This window comes from Centroberyx gerrardi, chromosome 17 (genome assembly GCF_048128805.1).
Source record: "Centroberyx gerrardi isolate f3 chromosome 17, fCenGer3.hap1.cur.20231027, whole genome shotgun sequence".
NCBI classification, from domain to species: Eukaryota; Metazoa; Chordata; class Actinopteri; order Beryciformes; family Berycidae; genus Centroberyx; species Centroberyx gerrardi.
The window spans coordinates 11,757,852-11,780,551 of record NC_136013.1 but is presented as its reverse complement, the minus strand read 5'-3'; the positions used below and the strand labels follow the sequence as shown (position 1 = coordinate 11,780,551).

The window sequence follows — 22,700 nt, the reverse complement described above, 5'->3', positions numbered from 1 at the left end:
AGGAAGGTTGCTTGGTAATTTCTAGCCCCAGTGGATAAGGAAGGTGGGGCTGCCTGGCTGATTGCCTGGCAGGCTAGTTAAATATTTGCTACCAGTGTGCTGATTTCACCTATGCTGGCATGGGAGTTAAGAAAGGAACAAGGCTGAGGGTGGGACACACTGAGGAACAAGGCAGAAGGTTATTATTGGGGTGTGTGTGTGTGTGTGTGTGCATGAGTGTGTGTTGCAAAGGAAGATTTGTGGGACAAGGGTAGGGCATGTTGAGGAACAAGGCACAGTGGCAGTGTGTGTGTGTGTGTGTGTGTGTGTCAGTGTGTGTACATGTGCATGGGGCAAGTGGGAAGGTTTATATTTAAGGAAAGGGGAGAACTGTGGGAGGGAGGAAGCAATAGCTCTTGACTGAGATATAAAGCTGCCATTTTAGAATGTCCTGGCAAGTGTGGAGAGTTTGAACTATGGGAGTGTGAAAGGTGAGAGAGGGAGCGAAAGAGAGAAATTAAGACCTTAGAGACAGTTGACGTGTGTATGTGTGTATGTGTGTGTGTGTGTGTGTGCGTACATGGAGGTGTGTGTCTGTGTTCCATGCATAGTGCCGCAGCATGCTGTGGCGTGTCTGTTTAACATGCTACACAGTTCTGCTGCAGTCAGCCAGCTTAGCTCTGCCTCCGATGACCTCATTGTTTACATTACCAACATCCACTCTTTCATCTCCTTCTGTCTCATCTATCTCTCCCACTCATCTCTCACTTTCTCCCTGTGTGTCTCTCTCTCTCTGTTGCTCTGTCTCACTCTTTCCTACTATCTCTTTCTCGCTCCTTCTTTTTTTAATTTATTTATTGACCGAGACTGCCACTCTAAAAGTTACACAAGGCCGTAATGGCCTCGTGTCAACTGGCCCAGCGCTGAACTGCCTATCATCTTACTGCTATTCTTGCTGGTGCTATTAATATTACAGATGCCACAATGGGATTTCCAGTAGCATCTGCGCTAATGCTGTGCTACCTCCGATGCATTCCCTGTGGCATCCGTGCTAATTCCTCGTTTCCTATAGTATTTGCACTAATACTGGCATCTAACCCTCTCCACACAGTTGCTGTATTCAGTCAATGGATTGTGGTGCCAGTTTCCGCAGTGTGCTGTGAGGCTGGGGCAGTGTTTCTAACAGTTTCATTTATAGTTTGTATATGTGCATATCTACATGGGTATTGATTACAAATCTGGTTGTTTGTATGGGTTTATAAATGCGCATGTGTGGGTGGGTGCTGTGGAGGGGACAGATGGGAGAGAGTGCTACAGGATGGGTATTAACCCCAGCGGTGCCCTATGCTTAGGGGTCAAAGGTCAAGACATGTTACCTCACTACTGTGACAGACCAATCTCACACCACACACTAAGCCCAATGACTTTCTCATGCTTTTTGTCTATATCTGTATTTCTGCCTTTTTGTTATTGTCCTACTGTATGTCAACTATTTTCAGTGTGTGTCTAGCTGTGTATTACCACCTGACAGATATACTGGTGTTTGCTTTTTTTTTTTTACATTTATAGTACATAAGACAAATTCCAAACAAAATCCCAGAACATGATTTAAAATTCTGGTCTAGAGGTGGATTATAAAGCAGTGAATTATGCTAAGTAAGAATGAATTTATTATTGTCAGATTTAATGGATATCAGTAGTGTTGTTCCTCAATTACTGGTATTGATATAACCCCCAAATCCTCTTTTTCTCCTCTTTTTAAAAAAATGAAGTACATGAAGCTATTTTCTTCCACCTATCTATGGGATACCAGCAGCAGTACTGGGGAAGACGGGGATAATCATGGAAATTAGTAAGGGGTTAAGTGCCTGAGTGAGTTAACGCCAGTGGCAGCTAATGTGAGCCGCTAAACATTTTTTAATAGTCTGACAAATACGATTTTGGCTCGATTAATACCTTTAATATCCGCTCAGCTACTAGTCCTTTGTTCCGTCTGAGCCTTCAGGCTAGTCTGCCAGCCTGACGTTTTACTGGACCTCTGCTTTCCTGTTCTCTCCCCTTTTCACACTTGCTTGCTCATTAAGCCACTCGCTATTTTTCTCTAAATCTGTCACCAGGTAAGCTAGTATTAAAGCTGCCCACTGTGGGACTTAACGACTCGCCCACAGCCACTCATGTGGAGCCTTCCAAGTACAGCGTTGTACCAGGTGAACATCCATCCTCTGCCCTCTACCTCCATCCTTCCAACCCACCCTCTATTTTCTGTACCTACCCGTCAGTCATGGCCCTAACCCACGGAAAGACAGAAGGAGAAAAAGCGAAAGTCAAAGAAAGAGGGAAAAGACGGATAGAGAGGTTGAGTGACTAAACGAAAAGTGAGGAAGGTGAGCCGCAGAGATAGCCTCTGAAAATCATCAAAAGGAAAAGAGCGAGAGCGAGAAAATAGGGGAATTGAGTGAGTCAGCCCTGCGACTGGAGCAGCAGGTTTTGGCTGATGCCTCCGGAGTTACGGCGGGAGAAAGAAGACCGGAGAGGTTCGGACTGATAGACGCAGAGAGAGACATTCCTATCTCTCACCTGACGGATGTGGCCGCCTGCCTGCAGACATGGGCCAGTGTCTTCTGGAATGTAGCACAGACACACACACAGACACACACACACTCACACTCAACCCCCAATGTGAGCCTGGGAACTCCAAACTACAAATTCCTACACTTTTTTTTCAGAGCACATGCAAAGTCAAGCTGTAGTGCTGCACTAAAGAAATGCATTTCTACTTTCTAGCTATTGTTTCTGCCTCGTTCATCTCTCTAAACCCCAAACGATGCTGTCACACCCAGGTGATTAGACATCCGCTGTATTATATGTGGGGTATTTTCCTGTAAAAAGGCTTATAGATCATAAGGAAAAACGTGTTCCATATTCTCAGCCCGATGTCTCTGTTGTGGGACAGACATTTATTAGTGGATCCAACACAGAGCTATTAATTTTGACATTATGCCTACTTTATTTTGAAGGGTCTCTTCTTTCCTTCAGCTATAATTATGTAATCATGTAGGCTGGAAGCTTTCTTAGTCATACTCAAAATAGTACTGCAGAGTACCTGTACAGTGTAATTTACCCCTCTGTGTGTGTGTGTGTGTGTGTGTGTGTGTGTGTGTGTGTGTGTGTGTGTATGGAGCTTGGACACGCATACGTAGTCCAGTGCTATTTGTTTTCACAGTGATGAGACTGGGCCGCGGTTGGATGGATGTTTAGACTAGTCTCTGTCTCCCTCTATGTACTCATCCTCCCTGTCTCACACTCTGTACTTTCTCTCTCTCTCTCTCTCTCTCTCTCTCCTCTCTGTTCCAACCATCGGAGCTGTCATGTATTTGAAAATGTGCAGGTGCTGCTCCGTTTCACAGGAGAGAGGGGAGAGAGGCCGCTGCAGGACACGCAGACAAAGACTTGTCTTGTGTCTTACAGCTAGCTTAGAGCCGCAGTGAACTCAGTCGTCCTTCGCTACTGTTCGCTCACTACCACTTTGCCCTTAAACACTACAGTGCTTTCTCTCTCTTCCTCTCTTCCTCTCTCCTTCGCGTTCAGCCTTCTTTATCGTCGCTCTCTCTCTCTCTTAAATCTCCCCGTCATCTACAGTCGTATCGCTCCCTCAGGTCATGCACAGCAGCTTAGAGCGAGTGAGCAGGTAGGGGCTCGGCGTCTCGCTCAGGGACACTTGGTCAAGACTCATGGCTGTTGCAGAGCTTAAACCTGTGACCTTTAGTTACTCGACGGTCTTTTGAGCACCAGCGCACCCTGCTAACTGTTCCCTCTGTCACTTCTCATGTGTTCCTTTTCTGTCCCTCTTTTCCTCTCGCTTGCTGTGATTTATGTCGTAGCCAACAGTGAGATTTTGGGGGGGGGGGGCTTTGAGCTGACAAAGTGAACATGTCCTTACTTGGCTAAAGCTCCCACCTCACAGACTCTCCATGGATGGAGCACTGGCCGCTGGACTGGCTGTAGACCTACACTGGCCCCTTGTGTTTGCTAAAGAGCATTACACCAGGTCTGTCTCTCTAGTCTAGCTTCATACAGTGACAGAATACAGTACATGTGTTTTCTAGCTGTCAGAAAAAAAGGGCGAGTTATTGAAGGCTTGTACACTTAACAACTTTTCCGTTGATTCATTTGCTTGGAAATAGCTCACACCTGGGATTGGTTATATTGTTTGCTTTGGCTCGATTTAAGAGTATTTTAGTGGCAGGATGCGATTTGAAGAACCTGCTGATGAAAGGTTTGATACAGTCTCCTTTTCTGATTTGTTCTTCACTGCACTGCATCTTCATCTGCCAGCCATTGTTGGAGCTTGGCCAGCTTGATATCCAGCAGGAAATTGCTCACTTCAAACAAGTTTATCTCTTTCTCCCTCTGTAGGAGGCAAGTGCAATTTCAGCACAAATAGTTTCTAAGCGTGCATCAGCATGCAATCCATTTCCTTCCCTTCTCTGAGAAATGTGCCATTGCTAACAGAGGCTTGCGCAATCATACAAAGTGCCTAATTATGCAAAGCCAATATTGGAAGGGAAGTCAAACAAAATAGAGTGCTCTGTCGTGGACTTGTCTGGAACTGCTCAGTGTTCCAGTCTCTCTCTCTCCTATCTCTCTCTTACTCTCTGACTGTCTGTCTCTGCCACTCTACCACTCCCTCACTCGGCCTTTTTCTCTCTATGAGAGAACCACTTCCTAAGAGACACTTCCTGACACTCTGACACCATTTCCTCCTGCTCTGTTCAGTCAAATCAGTCTGCTGCTCATATCCATTTATATATCTTTAACACTTCCCATTTTGGGGTGTATGTGTGTGTGTGTGTGTGTGTGTGTGTCAGTGTTGCGTACAGAAGCCAAGTTTACCATTGTGTGTGTGTGTGTGTGTGTGTGTGTGTGTGTGTGTGTATTTGTAAGACGGTGAGTGTCAGAGAGAGTCAGCGACAGTGACAGTGTTAGTGACATGGAAATAGACAGACATGTGGAGGCTCATTTTCCGCACCAAAACCCGCTTACCAGAGGCAAGTGGCCCCTTTGTGTTTGTTGTTAACCTCCATTTGCATGTGTAGTGTTGTGCAGTCAAGTGCGTTTGTGCTCCTCTGTGTGAGTGTGAGTGTGAGCGGTGCCAGGGTGATGGATGGGTTACAGACTTGGGACTTGCCGGAAGCAGGCAGCTGTGTGTGTGTGTGTGTGTGTGTGTGTGGTGTGTGTGGTGTGTGTGATATTTTGGGAGCAGAGGAAGGAGTTTCCTCTGTGAGGGTGGATGTGAGGCTGAGTTGCTGTCTTCTGAGCTGTGAAGTGACAGAGAGGAAACACATGAAGGTGTCTTTATAGCCCACCTCTTCTAACCCTGCACTATATCCTGGTTGGCTTCACTAGTTCATCGGCTTTCAAACTTTCTTTCCTTGGGTCTTACATTTCCGGATGATTTGGGAGTCTACTGCTAATACAGGCAAATATTTCCTGTTTTATTACACTCTAATCTACTAGCCTAGTATTCAGCCTGTGTTATGTTGAAAAGACACAGAAGAGACAAAAGAAAAGGTAATGGCAACACAACAAAATTACAACTGAAGTCCAGAACAATCTGGAGACTAATTTTAGTCTTTCCTTAGACCCAACACAGTCTTTTAAAAACACTGTGCTAGTTCACACAGAGAGGGGAAACCCTGAGTGTGTCACTGTTAAATTACAATTAAACTGTCAAATGAGTGTTTTGACAAGGTTGCAAGTTGCAAGGTGTCATTTCTGTACCAGATGTCACAAGCACATTGTCAGAGACACACTTGTTACATGGGTTTTCCTGCTAAATCATCTTGATAAAGTGCAAAAATACTCTGAAGTGGCAATTATGCTGGGAAATACCGCTCCCCATCGCCTTAAGCTGCGAGCAGATGTAGGTTAGGACTAATGAGCAGCCAGGAAGTGGAGAGAGAAGAGGAAGTGAGAACTAGAAGGGAAGAGCTGTTTCCTGTCACCAGTGTGGCAATCATCACCATCTTGCTCCGCTCTACCCCCTCTGTGTGGGTTTGTATGTGTGGGTGTGGGTGTGTGTGTGTGTGTGCATGTGCAGGAGGCATATGTGTGGTCGCGAGGGCACTTGTGCATTCATTTACAATACGTGTCAATCTGTATTTCTGTAAACCGCTGAAATTCGCTTACAACCAACCTGCACATATTAACCCCTTCATCCCCACCCATCCTCCCCTCCCAGGACTCTCGTATCACCTGGATAGAGAAGGACTTTGCCAATATTAGAGCCCAGGTAAGCTCTGACCGCTCGCACTGTACAGCCACATCCGGCTGATCTACAGTTCCTCCCTCGCTAAGCAAACACACTCTACTCCTGTCCTACTTTATCGCTTTATGGCTGCTTGAGCTCGATTCTATGAAGAACATATGGGTGATTATGGTAATAACAGCCCTGCATTTCATTCACTTTAAATAGAGTAAAGCACTTTTGCTTTTTATGTCTGCATGCCCCCTGGAAATTGCATTCAATAATCGCAAACCAGTTGAAATCGACCGTTTCAAAGCCTGGACTGCATTGCAGTGTAATCAGATGTTTGTGGAAAGCAGGTCTGCTGACAGCCTCGATAGTGATATGCTACTGTTCGGTCAAGAGCGAAGTTGACTCATGGACTGTATTTTGTATGGGTGTGTAATGCCCTATTCTCTCTTGTTAAAGAGACAAAGGCAGAGGTACTTTATAAAGAGCAGTAAAATAAGACATAATAAAATAGAAGCGAGAGAGCGGTTTAGGACAGGAGAGAGCTGTTTTTTAAGAGAGGATAAGGGGGAATAACCTATCATGGGAGTGAAGAGAGGGAAAACAGGGACACATTTGCCCACAGACAGGAAAATCTTTGTCATCAGCCGGCAGTGAATCCTCTGGCTGTGTTGACACTGAGAGGGGACACCTCATCCTCTCTCGCCCCACCACCCCCTTTCCTCAAGCTCCCAGTGCGACTAACTAGTGTGGGCAGAGGGAAGTGGCAGAGAGCTGCCTGTTGGAAATGGGGCTGGATACTGACCACACACGTCGACTGAGATCTGACATGTATTGTGGCATCCAGGTCAGAGGAAGGGCAGAAAAATACCTCTCTCTTGTTGTTTTTTTCTCACCATCCTTCCCTCTCTCTTAGCCGTATCTCTCTCTCTCTCTCTCTCTCTCTCTCTCTCTCTCTCTCTCTCTCTCTCTCTCTCTCTCTCTCTCTCTCTCTCTCTCTCTCTCTCTCTCTATCTCTCTGTGGGTCCTGTGGGGTGCTGCAGGTCTGTGAGAGTAAGAGCAGGCTCTTCCTTCCTGCCTGCCTCGGTTCCAGTTCACTTCAGCTGCAGTAAGACAGTCAGTCAGAGCTCACTGAGGACACACTGGGCTAACCAGACAGACAGACAGAGAGAGAGAGAGAGAGAAGGAGAGAGATAACGAGAGAGAAAATGAAGATGAAGAGTTAATAATAATACTAGAGGCCCCCGGCTGAGAGAATAGATAAAGGGCAGAGATTGAGAGATACGGACAGACAGACTGCAGTCCACAGTTAGTCCTGCAATGACTGCAAGAAAAAGTCTAAAAGCGTGTGTGTGATGAAGTGAGGTGTAAGGTGGTTCATATGAGGTCGTTGTGCGTTTGCCTTGGTATGGACATGGGTAGGGTGTCAAGGCAGAAGATAGGGAGAAGCTGAGATGGATAAGGACAAGAAAAGGTTCAACCTGGGCCGCTTGCTGACCCTCTACCTGTTTAAAAAGCAGCAGAACAAAGCCTTGGCTAGCAGCAGTGCTCACTGTAGCAGCTACAGAGCAGCAGCAGCACCAGGCAGCGGCACAGACAGCTCACCTGCAGGGAGGAACCGCTGGACGGTAAAGTGATAACTAATCCTGTTGGCACCTTGATAAACCTTCCAGTATGCTCCAGAGAAATGTTACTGTCATTGATAATGTGATGCCATGATGAGGCGCTTTAATTTTTGTGTGAACAAGCAGAGAGTGGGTTTTGTTAAGCCTACAATGTGCACACCAGGCTTTGTTGTAATTGTATTAATGCAGGACTGTCCTTATAGGGCATCATGATACTCTATAGACCATACAATACTCACTGGTGTCAGCGGTTGTTTAAAAGTGAGGTGCAGCTGAAAGACTGCATGTTCTCTGGTTTCCTGTTGTCAAATTTACTACAATAGGTGTGTGTTGTTGGCTGTTGACGCTTTATTGCTTTATAGGCTTCCTTTGCTAAATGTGCTGTGGATCAACCACACAGAACTTGACGGGAGGATGAAGGGACAAGGTATCCCCCCCTTTTTAGCACAAAAGTAGAAGCGAACTAAAATGTATTTCCCCATCAACTTCATCAAATTTGACCAAATCCCCTCTGGGTAACTGTACCAGTGTGCTTCACCCTAGGCTTGGGACGGAAAGCTCAAGGGGTTTTGAGTACAGAGAACTGAGAAAGCTAATCTCTAGAAAGAGACTTGTTCTGATGTTGCTCCATACTTTGTTGTTCACATTCTGGCGATGTTTTGATGCTTTGTTTTTTTTGGGTGTTAACAAGTTGCGAGTGAGGTTGACACCAGGTCAGCAGCGGCAATTGTGTCTGTGGTAAGTTGTCGGCGCTGTCGCTGCTCCACCCTGGGAGAAGCTGAAGAAGTTGTTGTTGCGTGCTTGAATTTGTTTTTAAGTCTCTGAACTGTTTCCAAAAGGCCAAGCTTGAAGTTCTAAAACTTGTGTCTGTTGCACCTCACAGGAATAGTCAACATGTTGTGTACCTCTGTGGGTCAAATCTAGTGTTAGAAGAAGGTACAGCTGGTTTGCTGTGAGAATTACTTGAAGTTAATGCTGCAACTGCAATCATTATTTCCAGAAACTTAAATAAAAGTGACAAGTACACACCCCCTTAGAGAAATGATACTCATTTCTCTCTCACTTACACCTTGCTTTTTAGCATTCTTCCTCTTTCTGTAGTATTATTCTCAGATGTTGTGTTATTTAGAGCAGGGGACACCCTTGTGAAGGAAGCGCCCTCTTTGAGCAACAAATTCTCAGTAATCTGCTGATCATTTTCTTATGCTTCACAACAGTCCTTCAAAACATACTATCCTCACTATTTTTCTATCTATTCTGTGATTGATTGATTGATTAAATACCTTTCTCCCTCTGTCTTTCGCTCTCTAGGAGGATGGAGACATCAAGGAGATCAACATTACCCATGTGGTCAAAGAGGGTTCAGAGAAGGCTGATGCCTCCCAGTTTGAACTGCTCAAAGTCTTGGGACAGGGATCCTTTGGCAAGGTAACACACACACACACACTCACTCTAACACTCTCTGCTCTCTCTGTATGCCTCTTTCTCTCTCTCCCACTCTTCCTTTACCAGAAGCTCTCTCCCTGAGCCACACACATATTCCAGTACATAACGCAGTGTTTCTGGTGTTGTGTGTGTTGTAGGTGTTCCTGGTACGAAAGGTGACCCCTCCCGATGCCAACCAGCTCTATGCCATGAAGGTCCTCAAGAAGGCCACGCTCAAAGGTACACTAGCCTGTGATGCAGTTGTAGGGTGTCATCACGGTGGGGTTATAACCAAAAGGTCACAGGTTTGATTTCCCATGACCCCAACTGTCAACCCTGTGGAAGTGTCTTTGAGCAAGATTTCTTATGCAGGGGAGCAGATGAAAAGACATCTGTGTCCTGTTTGTATTTACAGCCTTTACACAGATGTTCATTTCCCAGCACTAAGTTCATATAGGGACATGTCAAAAATGCTTTCTTTTTTGGCTTTTGTGGTGCTTTCAGCATTTGTTTTCAAGTGGCTAAACATCCAGTTTCACATAAGGGGGTGTGTGCTTTTCCTGTATCTTGAAGAGAAGTAGATAGGTATGTTTAAGTAATGCTGAGACCACCCTAGTTTGCACCATACAAACAGGTGTTGTGGTTAAACGCTGCAGGCTCTAATGTTGAAAGAAACAGAAAGGAACAGATTTCTTTCACACGCCACTTCACACAGTCCTTCAGAACACATTATCTGATTGGCATTAACTGTACAGGCATACACACAGATACATCTTTTATTTATGTCCACATTGTAACAATTTTTTTTAAGTAATATTTTTTGACTTACAAATGATTTAATTGAAAATAAATTGAATTGAACTGAATTACAAAAGGCTATATATCATCACCTGAAGTTCATCATTCAATATTTAGCATCTTCTTGTATTTAAAAGATCAACTATGTAAAAGTTGTATTTTGTCAAACAAGAACTAAAGTTATCTATCCATCCTTTTTTTTAAAAAAAGCCATAATTTGATTGAATCATGTTTTATCATTTTGTTAGAGCAAGTGTCATTTTTTTCAAATGGTTGTCATCTCATCTTGGAATGAAACTCTTCAACTGCAGTCCAAGTTTTACTGGATTTGCCTGCAACACATGCTATTAGTCCGTACTAGACACACACACACACACACACACTAACCTCTGTATTCTTCTCCACAGTGAGAGACCGTGTGAGGACCAAGATGGAGAGAGACATCCTGGCAGATGTCAACCACCCATTTGTTGTCAAACTGCACTATGGTGAGTCAGCCCGCAGCGCTGTTTCACTTTACTCTCTCCTCCCAACATAGTAGCAATACGATGACATGTATTGATTCCATTATTGATTTTTCTCAATCGATTTTTAGTGAGTTGAAGAGCTTTAAATTCCAGAAATTATTACCTCTAATGCTCTGTAGCCAGTTATGCCGCCTGATTTATAATTGAATCTAATGAATTTCAATGCAACTTTGTGTGTGTGCGTGTGTGTGTGTGTGTGTGTGTGTAGCATTCCAGACTGAAGGGAAGTTGTACCTGATCCTGGACTTCCTCAGAGGAGGCGATCTCTTCACTAGACTGTCTAAAGAGGTGGGAATTGTTCATTTGTTTTTGATGTTTTGCTGGAACTGAGCTCCGGTTTTCTTTTATCCCGTCATTTATCTCACTTGCTGAGATTGGTTTATCTCCGTTGGTCTCTCTCGCTCTCATGTGCTCTCACACTCTTTCTCTCTCTCTCTCCCAGGTGATGTTCACAGAGGAGGATGTGAAGTTTTACCTGGCAGAGCTGGCATTGGGACTGGACCACCTGCACGGCCTGGGCATTATCTACAGAGACCTCAAACCTGAAAAGTAGGAGAAAACGGATATACACACACTGAAAGACTACAGAAACAAACACAAACAAATGCATACTTTATGAACCATGCCACCACACCTTCATTTCTTGTATCCTTATACTTGCTGGATACACCAGAATTACATCAGCAGGTCTAAAGCATCACAGACCACTCGCTCAACCCAGTAACTATTTTTGGACTGGACCCGTCATCAGTTTAAAAAATCCTCAAAGTCAGTACAGCTTAGGGAATTGTGTAAAGCTGAATTTCACAGGAATACATTTACAGTGGCTGGCTTGGGAATTAGACTATGAAATATGTATATTGCTGGCACTATGAAAAAGCTATCATCCCCTTCTGGAGTGCACTCAGAAGAGGCTTTTATTTAGTAATCTGATATACGATACATTAACCAAGAACCTGGGAAGTGAACACTGAGAAGTTTTTCCCAACTGCTTGGAAGGGGAACAAAACCTTTCCGTCATATGAGAAATTATTCCATTGTTATTGCATTTAGAATCGTAAAATATTCTTAAAATATATGAGGATGATGATTTTTTCCTAACATTTGACTACGTTGTCTTCTAGCATTCTACTGGATGAGGAGGGACATATCAAACTCACAGGTGAGTCTCTATCTCTCTCTCTCTCTCTCTCTCTCTCTCTCTCTCTCTCTCTCTCTCTCTCTCTCTCTCTCTCTCTCTCTCTCTCTCTCTCTCTCTCTCTCTCTCTCTCTCTGACACGTACACTCACACACAAGTACTTTCCTCTATCCTCTCCTCCACTCTGTTGACCTTCATTAGTCATAGTGTGGTGACAGCCTTATCTCCCCGACTCCAGATATCTGCATATGGGCTTGTATATGTTCCTCCGGTTAATTATTACACCATAATCTTATCGTCGTCCATAATCACAGCCATTTATTTACCCCGCGGCCTGCCGCTGGAATCAAAGGTGACCTTAAGAGATTTTAGAGCGGCAATTTGGGAGGTCACACTGATGAAGCTTCAAAAGGATAAATGCCAACAGAGATATAGTGTTGTAATTTAAAAGTAGGATTCATATTGTAGCCATTTTGCTGCTTTTTGCATATTGTTGTACTTTATGCTTTGTTTTTTGTGTTTTATCGGTTATTTGTTGCCCTCTAGGTATGCTTAGAATAAAGTTCAATGTGTGATATTAAGTACAAAGTGCCGTAAAATAAAAGGGACATAAGCATATTAATCAGCTATAATGAAGGAAAGAGTTTAGCTGCTGGCACCAAATGCTCAGCAGAGTGTAGAATAACATAAAAGAAAAACGCACAATACTACTCCACGATACTATAGTATAGTATTTTGCAATATTGTGTCGACTGTGTCTTGTGGTGTTTTCCAGACTTTGGCTTGTGTAAAGAAGCTATCGACCATGAGAAGAAGGCCTACTCCTTCTGTGGCACTGTGGAGTACATGGCACCAGAGGTCGTCAACAGGCAGGGACACATCCACAGCGCAGACTGGTGGTCATTTGGAGTACTAATGGTGAGGATTTTACATCACTTTTTAGTCAGATAATACATAAATTCTGATATAATATCTGTAAAATATTGTGTTTATATATTTTACACAGCCCTGGAAAGTAAATATTCTAGATGACGGTTGTATGTTCTCTCTCCCAGTTTGAGATGTTGACAGGAGCTCTGCCGTTCCAAGGGAAGGACCGTAAAGAAACTATGAACCTGATTCTGAAGTGAGTATCTTCTGTCTGATTCTCTCTGGGGTGAAGTGTCGATTCTCGCTGTTGGTTAAAGTCTGATTCCATATCATCAGTGATGAAGTAACTGTGGGTCTCTCCCTGCAGGGCGCGTCTGGGAATGCCCCAGTTCCTGAGTGCGGAGGCCCAGTCTCTGCTCAGGGCTTTGTTCAAGAGGAACCCTTCCAACAGACTGGGTGAGTACCGACTGATGAACACAGCTTCACAAATGGCAGAAAATACACTGTTTGACACCGTTTCCTAGAGAAGGGGTTACGCCTGGTTGTATATTTATTTGGATATGAAATGCAAGTGGGTGGTCAATAGAAACTGGCCCTTGGTATATTGTGCATGTAGCCTTAATTATAAAAACAGTGTTTGGTATTGGACTTAAGTTGAGATCAATATTGCTTAATGGCGATGTTGTGTTGGCAGGGTCTGGAGCTGACGGTGCAGAGGAGATCAAGCGGCACTGCTTCTTCTCCACCATAGACTGGAATGTGAGTGCCTGACTATTCAGATTCAGACATTTTACTCTCATTTACAATATATACACAATAGAAAAAATATAATGAGAGGATGTTCATTTAGATATTCATCATGTTTAGTCTTTGTTGGGGGGGGGGAAATCGCAACTATACAGATGAGTAAAGGTCCTTTATGCCTTTCAGAAACTCTTCAGAAGAGAGATAAAGCCTCCGTTCAAACCGGCTGTGGCTCGTCCGGACGACACCTTCTACTTTGACTCAGAGTTCACCTCCCGCACGCCTAAAGGTCAGAGGTTAAAGCTGAAAGTTCACCTGGTGCAATTCCATTGGTTGACTCCATGTCCATGTCATATCTGGCTTGGCTCACCAGTTAAGCCAAAGCACTACATTATTTCTGTTTCAGCTGAAAATAATCAATACAGGATGTTGTACAGAGGAAATGAAACAAGCCTTATTTAGTCTGTTGAAAGCCTCCATGCGGCCTGCATCATTCTGCATCATTGCCTGAGCTGAGCTAGTCTGGCACAATGAAGCCACACAATAAACACTTCATTATGGCAGTGCTCATAAAAAATACATGAATGTGTGTGTGCATGCATTCAAAATCATCCAGTTTTTTGTTTTAGCTGTTTTAAGCTGTGGTTTATTTGAATAGGGACGGATGAAAACGCATTATTAGCATCTTAAAAAACATCTATTGCCCAAGGAATTGAATCAAAACATATATTTCACTGATTCCATTACCGTCTAGATGGGTTTTGTAATTAGAGCCGCAGTCCATTCATCCTATTTCTGTGTCAGTTTGCAACGCTTTATGCATTCATGTCTAACTGTTGTGTTTCCTTATTCCCTCCCAGACTCCCCCGGCGTGCCGCCCAGCGCCGGAGCCCACCAGCTCTTCAGAGGCTTCAGCTTCGTTGCGTCGACTATGTTGGAGGAGGAAGGCTCAGAGGAGCCGGCCCAGCCCCCGCCACACCCAGTGGTCCAGGTCAGCCGTCAGTCACTCGTACGACTCATAGGACTCCACAACACTGTCACAGCGTGGACTGGGGGGTATTAGACACGCGTAGTGCAAGTTTGTGCTCTCTTGCCAGGAAGATTCTGCAAGTGTGCTCCCAATTCTCACTGTGCATGTGAGGAGTGTCATTCCAAAATGAGATATCCACCATTTGAAAACATTGAAAACATACTCTAACAAAATGATGGATGATATTATATTATATTTTCTGAAATGGATATATAGCATTTTGGAATGAATGTGGTTCCTGTGACAATACTGCTCTCTCCTGTTTAAGTCCTCAACACTCCTTAAGAGAGGCACAGCATCACAAAACATATTGGTTTCCAAAGGCGAATATTTTTAATCTGTCTCTGAATGTATGAATCAAGTAATTCAAGAGTGCTTGTATTTGGTACTTCATTGCAAGTACGTTGGCAGTGTTATGCAATTCTAGGCTCTGATCCACACTTTCCTATGTCACTGTTTGACCAGTAGATGGAGGCCTTTGTCCAGTTTAATTCCCTGTGTTGAGCTAATGAATGACTGAATGAATGAAAAATGCAATGTCCATGTAAGCCAGACAGGAGGAAGGGTATGAAATGGCTTAATAGTGGTAAGCAGCAGTAAATGCCTTTAGATCCTGTTTCACGCCTGGCTGGAACTGCATTTAGCTGCGTGCGGGTGTGTGTGAGTGTGTTAGAGAGAGAGAGAAAGAGAGAGAGAGAATGCTGTTGGGATTTGATTCAACTCTTTTGATTCAATCCCCCCCCCCCCCCCCCCATCCTCGTCTCTCCCTCTGCAGCAGTTACATGGGAAGAACCTGTTGTTCAGCGATGGCTATGTGTTGAAGGAAGACATCGGCATGGGCTCCTTCTCTGTCTGTAAACGCTGTGTGCACAAAGCCACCAACACAGAATACGCCGTCAAGGTCTGAACACACACACACAGACACACACACACACACACTGGAAAGAGTCCTACATGGCACGCACTGCCCTAGAGTGTAGCCACTGTATAATTGCCTTCTCTACACACAACAACGGTTACTGTATTACTGTAATATTTGTTCAAACACCTACCACAGCAAGAAAATTGCCTGTACTGATAGAGGAAACGCAAAATGAAAAACAAATAACCACAAATAACCATAAATTTTGACAGTGTATCCAAATGATTTGCTACAACAATTTTGGTGCTACTCCCTGCACTAACTTAGACTATAACCAAAACTTGGAATCAAAATTACCCCGAACACCACTCCTATGGAAATAATTCACAAGATAATTCAGTCAAAAAGGGGTACAGTCAAATCATAGATGTTAGTTTAATCCCCGGATAGTCCTGGCGTAATCTGGGAAAGCCTTAACAAAATTGTTTTCTTTCTCACTTGTCTGTCAGGTGATTTTGTCATTAAATACAATAAAATATCATTAAGCAACCTTTATTTAAAAAGTGAGAGCACGTTGAGAGGCTGGCCTGTGTAGAGCATGAAAAAGAAAGGATACTACATAGTAAAATGTAGAATGTAAAATGTGTAGGATTATATGCATAAAATGTGAATTAAAACAAGAACATAGAATGTAGAAAAAAGGCAGTCTTTATAAAAGAAGTATGAATATGCATCTGGGAAATTGTGAACTAACCCTTAAAATCTGAGCCTGGTGTGTGATTGGTGTTTTCATGTGATTGACAGATGATTGACAAGACCAGTACAGACCCTTCTGAGGAGATTGAGATTCTACTTAGATATGGACAGCACCCCAACATCATAACACTGAAGGATGTGAGTGTATATACACACACACACACACACACACACACACACACACACACACATACCCACACAACCAATGCCTAATATCTGCCTAGGAAGTGTAGGAAAGAACGTGTAACGAATGACACAGATGATGACTGTTGATAATGTGTGTGTGTGTGTGTGTGTGTGTGTGTCTCAGGTGTACGACAACGGTAAGCAGGTGTACCTGGTGACGGAGCTGATGCGTGGAGGAGAGCTGCTGGATCGGATCCTCAAGCAGAAGTCCTTCTCTGAGAGAGAGGCCAGCGCTGTGCTGCACACCATCACCAAGACTGTGGAGTACCTGCACTCACAGGGGGTGAGAACTACCAGCACTACTGATCCACATCAAGCAGCTGGTTGTGCTCTTTATTCCTGTCACAGTTTGTATTGACTTTATAGTCGGGAGGCTTCATACAATACAGCAGAATCAAGATACAGCACTGCAAACAGTTACTGTAAAAACACAATAATACCAGAGTGGGTATTCTTTATTGTGATTATGGGTATGACATTGTACCCACAGTCACAGTAAAGAATATCCCCAAGGCTATTTGATTAGATGAAACTTTAGTGATCCCTGTGGGAAAACTGGGCAATTATGGGGAAATAATGGATTTTATGTGTACTGACTGAAGAGTTTTCTTTAAAGCAGTATGTCTAATAATCATGAAAAACAGGAGAAAACAAGAGCCAGCCTTGCTTTTTTTTTTGGAATTAAGAGAGTGCATCTTCGACCAATCAGATTACTTGGCTCAAACTACCTGTTATACAATTAACTTTTGCTATTACTTTTTTCAAATTTATTTCATCCCGTCTCTTCCTTTTTTCCTTTGTCTTACCTTTTCCTCTCCCGGTTTCTCCCCCCCCCCCTTTTTTTTTTTTTTTTATCTTTCTCACTCCTTATTTCCTTTATTTCATTCCTCCCTCCCCCCTCTCTTCTCTCTGCAGGTGGTGCACCGAGACCTGAAGCCCAGTAACATTCTGTATGTTGACGAGTCGGGGAATCCAGAGTCGATCAGGATCTGTGACTTTGGCTTCGCTAAGCAGCTGCGTGCCAACAACGGCCTGCTGATGACCCCGTGCTACACCGCTAACTTCGTAGCTCCCGAGGTGAGCCGAGTGATTGGTCAGTCTCATACCTGTGAGCTTCACGATCGGTTGGTCTTGATCTCACACTAATGGTCGTGCTAAAAGTGATGAAATTTGTTTCTCTGAGACACAGACTTTAAATGAAAACATTGAATGACACTGAATTGAAATATTACAGTGTTAGACGTTGGAATAACACGCGCTTGTCTCTGATTCTGTATTGCAGGTGTTGAAGCGTCAAGGCTATGACGAAGGCTGCGACATCTGGAGTCTGGGAGTCCTGCTGTACACCATGCTGGCCGGGTGAATACCAACACACAAACACTCTCTTAAACACATTTTTCTCTCTCTCTCCCTCACACTCACTCCATTCTCTGTCCCATTTCCTTCCACCAGCTTCACTCCGTTTGCCAATGGGCCCGAGGACACCCCGAATGAGATCCTGAGCAGGATAGGCAGCGGTCGCTTCAGTCTGACCGGAGGCAACTGGGACGCTGTGTCCGATTCTGCCAAGGTAGAGCAAGAAATCTCTAAAGCTCGACCTCCCTGCACCTGACTGGTCTCATAAACTGACTTCAAGTGTACTGTGATTAGTGCCAACTTTCCTGGGACGCCCCGCAGACTCTTGGCTCCGGCCTCATTCTGTCCCGTTTCTGTCCAGTTTCACATGCATGTTTGATGTGTGCTCCCTCTAGGAGCTGGTGTCTAAGATGCTTCATGTGGACCCGCACCAGAGACTGACAGCTAAGCAGGTGCTCAGACACCCCTGGATTGTCCAGAGAGACCACCTGCCCAACAGCCAGCTCCCACACCAGGACCCCAAACTGGTCAAGGTAATGGGGCTGAGCGGATTCTCCCAAAATAGTCGTTATCATTAAAATACTGTACTTCAAGCTGGTTCAAGTGGTTCAAACAATCATGGAAGTGTACATTCTTCGTTTATGGTGTTATGGAGATTAATTTAATTGATGTTTTTATTTCTGGCATTTTGGACAGTGGATGTGTGGGCTACCAAACTCTCCTGTCCAGCCACTAAACATCACCATTAAACCACTAAGCCACATTCCTTTTCTCTGTGGCCTTTTACTAAATCATCCATATATACAGGTGTTATTATTTTTATTAGAATTTATTGATTTCTATTTTTATTACCATCCTTACCTATTTTATCTTTCTTTCTTTCTGTGTTTCTTTGTTTTTAATTTAATTTTGAGTTGATCGTTTTTATCGATTTTTATCCTTACCTATTGTCTTTTTTCTCTTTCTTTCTTTCTTTCTTTCTTTCTTTCTTTTATTTCTCTTTTTCTTTCTTTCTTTCTGTCTTTCTTTCTTTCTTTCTTTCTTTCTTTCTTTCTTTCTATCTGTCTTTCTTTAATATGTCATTTTACAAGACAAATTATGTATTTTTTGTGGTTTATGTGAAGCACATTGAATTTGCCTTGTGTATGAAATGTGCTGCTATGTAAATAAAGCTTGCCTTGCCTTTGCCTAAACATCCCCATGTTGTTGTGTGTGCGCAGGGTGCGATGGCAGCCACCTACTCCGCCCTGAAGAACTCCCAACCCACTCCGGAGCTCAAGCCCATCGAGAGCTCCTTCCTAGCCCAGAGACGCGTCAAGAAACTTCCCTCCACCTCCCTGTAGAGACTCACAACAACCAATCAGCTCACTGGAGACTGACCGAAACCACACCTCCTGGCTCACACCACCCAGTCAGCTTCGCTCGGGGATCAGTGTCCACCTGCTACTACCAGCCAAGGAACAGTGACTGTGGTCCTGCCCCCATCTTGTGACATCAGTCGTCCCGCTCTTGCTATCATTCTATTTGCTATATTGGACAAGCAAAAGGACATGAAGGTGGATGGGGGCAGTGAGGGCAAAAAAGGGTGCAGGTTTTTGGCAGATGTGTTCGCGCAATGTGCGTGCGTGTGTGTGAGTGTGTGTGTGTGTGTGCGTGTGTATGTGTGACCTGCCACAGAGTCAATGCGGCCACGTTTTCGATAGTGATAATGAAAGTGTTTTCTCTCCTCCGCATTGCTGTGATTGGTTGTCATTCCGCTTGCTGCACGCCTGTCTGTCTGCCTGTTTCGTCGTCCGTCTTCCTGTTCTTTTTCTAAAGTTGATGAGCTTTATATTACCGGTAGTGCTGCCAAATCAACCTGTGCCGACAGCGCAAAACCATAGTACTGTCCAACTGCTGTTAAATGTTTTTGAAAGAGCATTATTAACATGAATATTAAAAAAAAAAAAGGAAACATTTCTGCCATAAATGCCTCTTTGGTTTTGGTACAGCCAGAACATGTGGATTCTGGGAAATGTCAAATGCTGATGTTTTGGTTAATGTCAATCTATGCTTGTATTTTGTTTTACAGAGAATGTGCGTGTGTGTATGTGTGTGTTAGTTGCATGACTTGCAGTGTGTGTGCGTGCGTATTGTCTTGCGGGATGCTGCAGGGTCATGTGCATGGTCCAGTGCCGTGATGATGTCATGTGGCTTCCTCGTCCCTCTCCCTTCCCTTCACTCCGCTTGGTCAACCTGCTGGCACCCATTTGAGATATGTCTATTATTTTTATTACTTAACAAAAAATAGTAAAATAGGTGGCTTTCTGTGAAAGAAACTTGCCCGAGGAACATTGTGGCATGTTAAATTCTCTATATTTTCTTTGTTCTCGTTTTCTGTTTTTTCCACTGTGTTTCTTGGATAATGCATATTGAATGCTGTTTCCCGTGTTGGCTGCTTTCGTTGTTGATCGTTTTTTTGTTTTTTTTTCTTTTTGTCCAAAGAAAGTGGTGATTTAAAATAGTGAAAGACATGCTGAGCACATCGCAGGAAATCAGTCTGTGGAGTTAATGCCATACAGTTCTCTTCTTCTGTTGTGAAATGTAAAGGCGAGGTGGGGCTGACCATTCTCTTGATCCAATTTACTCGCTCCCTTAAAATCTCCATCTGTCAAGTCACTGGTTGTTGCGGTTGATCGCTCACTTGGGAGTATCTTCAGTGGTCGTGTATTCACATATCTAGCTCATTCACAATCTTTGAATTTCTGTAGATTTGCTGACTGGTTTTCATTTTATTGACCATGACAGCTAAAATCTGAGAATATCCTAAAAAGCGCTCCCATGTCTCCCATTTACAATCAGTAAAAGACAGATGTGTCTCACTGTAAGTAGCTTCATGGGGTAGGTCCTGCTTTAAGCTCGGTGCCTAGGCCTACAGGTGAGGCAGAATGTCTTACATGAAAACACATTTTAACAAACCAAACAGCCAGACTGTACTGTACATCTAAAGAAGGGAAGACCTGTGTGGCTAAATAATCCATGAACCAGCGGTCTCACCTCATAAGGGATCAAAGTTATGTAATTTTTGTTTGGTGGCAAAAGTCTCCCTCCTTCGACTACAGTAAATGCAGACAAATGGTAAGATGTTATTGTATCATAAAGATGAAGATTTTTATATCTTACAAATATTGAATTAAAAATCCAGTTGCTATGACAAAATGTCTCCCTTGTTTTCTGTTTTCTGAGTTGTACCTAATAAGGCCGACCAGTTTTCCCTACGTGAATGGAAACATCTTCCTCTTCTTTTGATCTCTATTTTGCCTCTTGTCAACTAGGCCTTAATTTGGTGGAGAAGAGGGAACTGTAGAGTGTTTGTGTGCCTGTGTATCTGATCTTTTTGCCTTCTACATAGTGTTGGGACCTCAGCCTGGTATGTTACCATGGCTGGCCACTAGGGGGAGTTAAGTGCAAGCCTGTCTTCATGCAGAAGTAAAACAAATCCAGGTCCACTGAGCTAAGGAGTTCAGATCAGATGCCTTTCTATCAAAACTCTCCGCACAGACTATGACTGATGCACTGTGTCTACTAGTCGCCTCTAATTCAACCATTGTTACAAGATGCTGAAAAGTATGTATGGAAGCCCATTTCCGCCTCCTGTTTTTTCATCATCAAGAGAGATTTCTTTCTCAATATTATGACTCAGTGTCATTATGACTTATGTCATAATTATGAGATTCTAAGTCATAATATTGAGATTATAAATCATAATTATGAGATACTAAGTCATAATATTGAGATACTAAGTCATAATATTGAGATACTAAGTCATAATATCGAGATACTAAGTCATAATATTGAGACACTATGTCATAATGTCTCAATATTATGACTTAGTATCTCGATATTATGAGTTAGTATCTCATAATTATGACAGTCTCAATATTATGACTTAGTGTCTCAATATTATGAGATACTAAGTCATAATTAGGAGATGCTAAGTCATATCTATGAGATAGTAAGTCATAATTATGAGATACTAAGTCATGTTTATCAGATACTATCTCATAATTATGACTTACTATCTCATAATATATTAAATAGTAATATTGAGAAAAAAATCTCACTTGATGGAAAAAAAAGTTATGTGGGTTTTTTATTTTTATTTTTATTTTTTTTAAAAGGTGGCAGAAATGGGCTGCTGTGACCTGCTGATAAAAACACTTCAGGCCTCAAATTACTGTCCCTATTGTGCCCTTTAATGAAAAGTGTGAATGGGACTGAGAAGTATTTATACTTGCATATTTGAGACAGCTTGTGCATATAGGCTTACTGGAGGGCAAACAGTAAACATCTGACTGCATGTAAATGACTTTTTCTACTTCACCGCCCCTCCATCTGCCCTTGATCGCCTGTAGACACTCCAGCAGTGTTCTCTTACACCATCTCCTCTTCCCACTCTTCCACCCAGCATGCCCTTCACCTCTACATACAGTAAATATGCTCTCTCCCTCCTCCTCCAGCATGCATGCACTGCGACACCATGAACCATCGGAGCAGGTAGCGCTTTAATATATCAGCTCTTGGCAGAAAACCTCTACCTCCTATCGCCTGCCCTTGTATGCACAGCAGCACTCCCTTACATAACAGTCACACAGTGAAACATTCTGCTTCTGACTGCTGATTTTCCCTCACTCATCTGCATTGCACTCACACACTTTGTCCCACGCTGAGAAAGATGTGCACCGTCACGTTCGAGAGAAATTTAGCATAACTTATTCGTACGCAGACGCACATTCACCCTCTGTGGTATTTATGATTCTGTTCTGTTCTCTGTGTGTTGACGTCGGCATGCCAGTGATTCACGCTGCAGTGAATGACCTCTTGCTCTTTTCAAACGCCCACATGGAGACTGACTGACTGACTCAGCCTGCAGCAGGATAGTGATATTGATTACAGCCCAGTGGAAGACGAGCATCATCGCCGTCGTCTGTCCTCTTATCTCTTGGAAGTGGAGAAAGTAGTGTAGTTTTCATCCAGGTCCCATTTCCTCCATTTACCTCAGTTGTCATCTGAAACTGCTCTGCTCTGCTTTGATGTTTTTCTTTTTTTTAAACTGTGTGTGTGAGAGAGAGAGAGTGAGTGGTTGGATGGGTGTGTGAAAACGAGTGG

The 22,700-nt window shown here is 43.4% G+C and overlaps 1 protein-coding gene across 4 annotated transcripts in view; it reads left to right on the top strand.

Annotated features, from left to right (window-relative positions):
• Window positions 1-20,028, top strand: part of rps6ka1 (ribosomal protein S6 kinase a, polypeptide 1) — a 55,645-nt gene extending 35,617 nt beyond the window's left edge. For 2 of the 4 annotated variants that reach the window (XM_071910213.2, XM_071910216.2), the window contains exons 3-22: window positions 9,172-9,288; window positions 9,444-9,525; window positions 10,491-10,571; window positions 10,819-10,898; window positions 11,053-11,159; window positions 11,735-11,772; window positions 12,524-12,666; window positions 12,804-12,874; window positions 12,986-13,074; window positions 13,313-13,377; window positions 13,549-13,651; window positions 14,223-14,353; window positions 15,168-15,293; window positions 16,059-16,148; window positions 16,321-16,479; window positions 17,112-17,273; window positions 17,479-17,555; window positions 17,649-17,766; window positions 17,948-18,085; window positions 18,773-20,028. In XM_071910213.2, the coding sequence (XP_071766314.1) occupies window positions 9,172-9,288; window positions 9,444-9,525; window positions 10,491-10,571; window positions 10,819-10,898; window positions 11,053-11,159; window positions 11,735-11,772; window positions 12,524-12,666; window positions 12,804-12,874; window positions 12,986-13,074; window positions 13,313-13,377; window positions 13,549-13,651; window positions 14,223-14,353; window positions 15,168-15,293; window positions 16,059-16,148; window positions 16,321-16,479; window positions 17,112-17,273; window positions 17,479-17,555; window positions 17,649-17,766; window positions 17,948-18,085; window positions 18,773-18,895 (2,100 nt within the window). In that variant the 3' untranslated portion in view covers window positions 18,896-20,028. Of the gene's footprint in view, window positions 1-4,906; window positions 5,028-6,220; window positions 6,272-7,537; window positions 7,864-9,171; window positions 9,289-9,443; window positions 9,526-10,490; window positions 10,572-10,818; window positions 10,899-11,052; window positions 11,160-11,734; window positions 11,773-12,523; window positions 12,667-12,803; window positions 12,875-12,985; window positions 13,075-13,312; window positions 13,378-13,548; window positions 13,652-14,222; window positions 14,354-15,167; window positions 15,294-16,058; window positions 16,149-16,320; window positions 16,480-17,111; window positions 17,274-17,478; window positions 17,556-17,648; window positions 17,767-17,947; window positions 18,086-18,772 lie in introns of those variants that run through there. The other 2 variants (XM_078289669.1, XM_071910214.2) reach the window with 2 other exon arrangements.
• The last annotated feature ends 2,672 nt before the right edge of the window (window positions 20,029-22,700 follow it).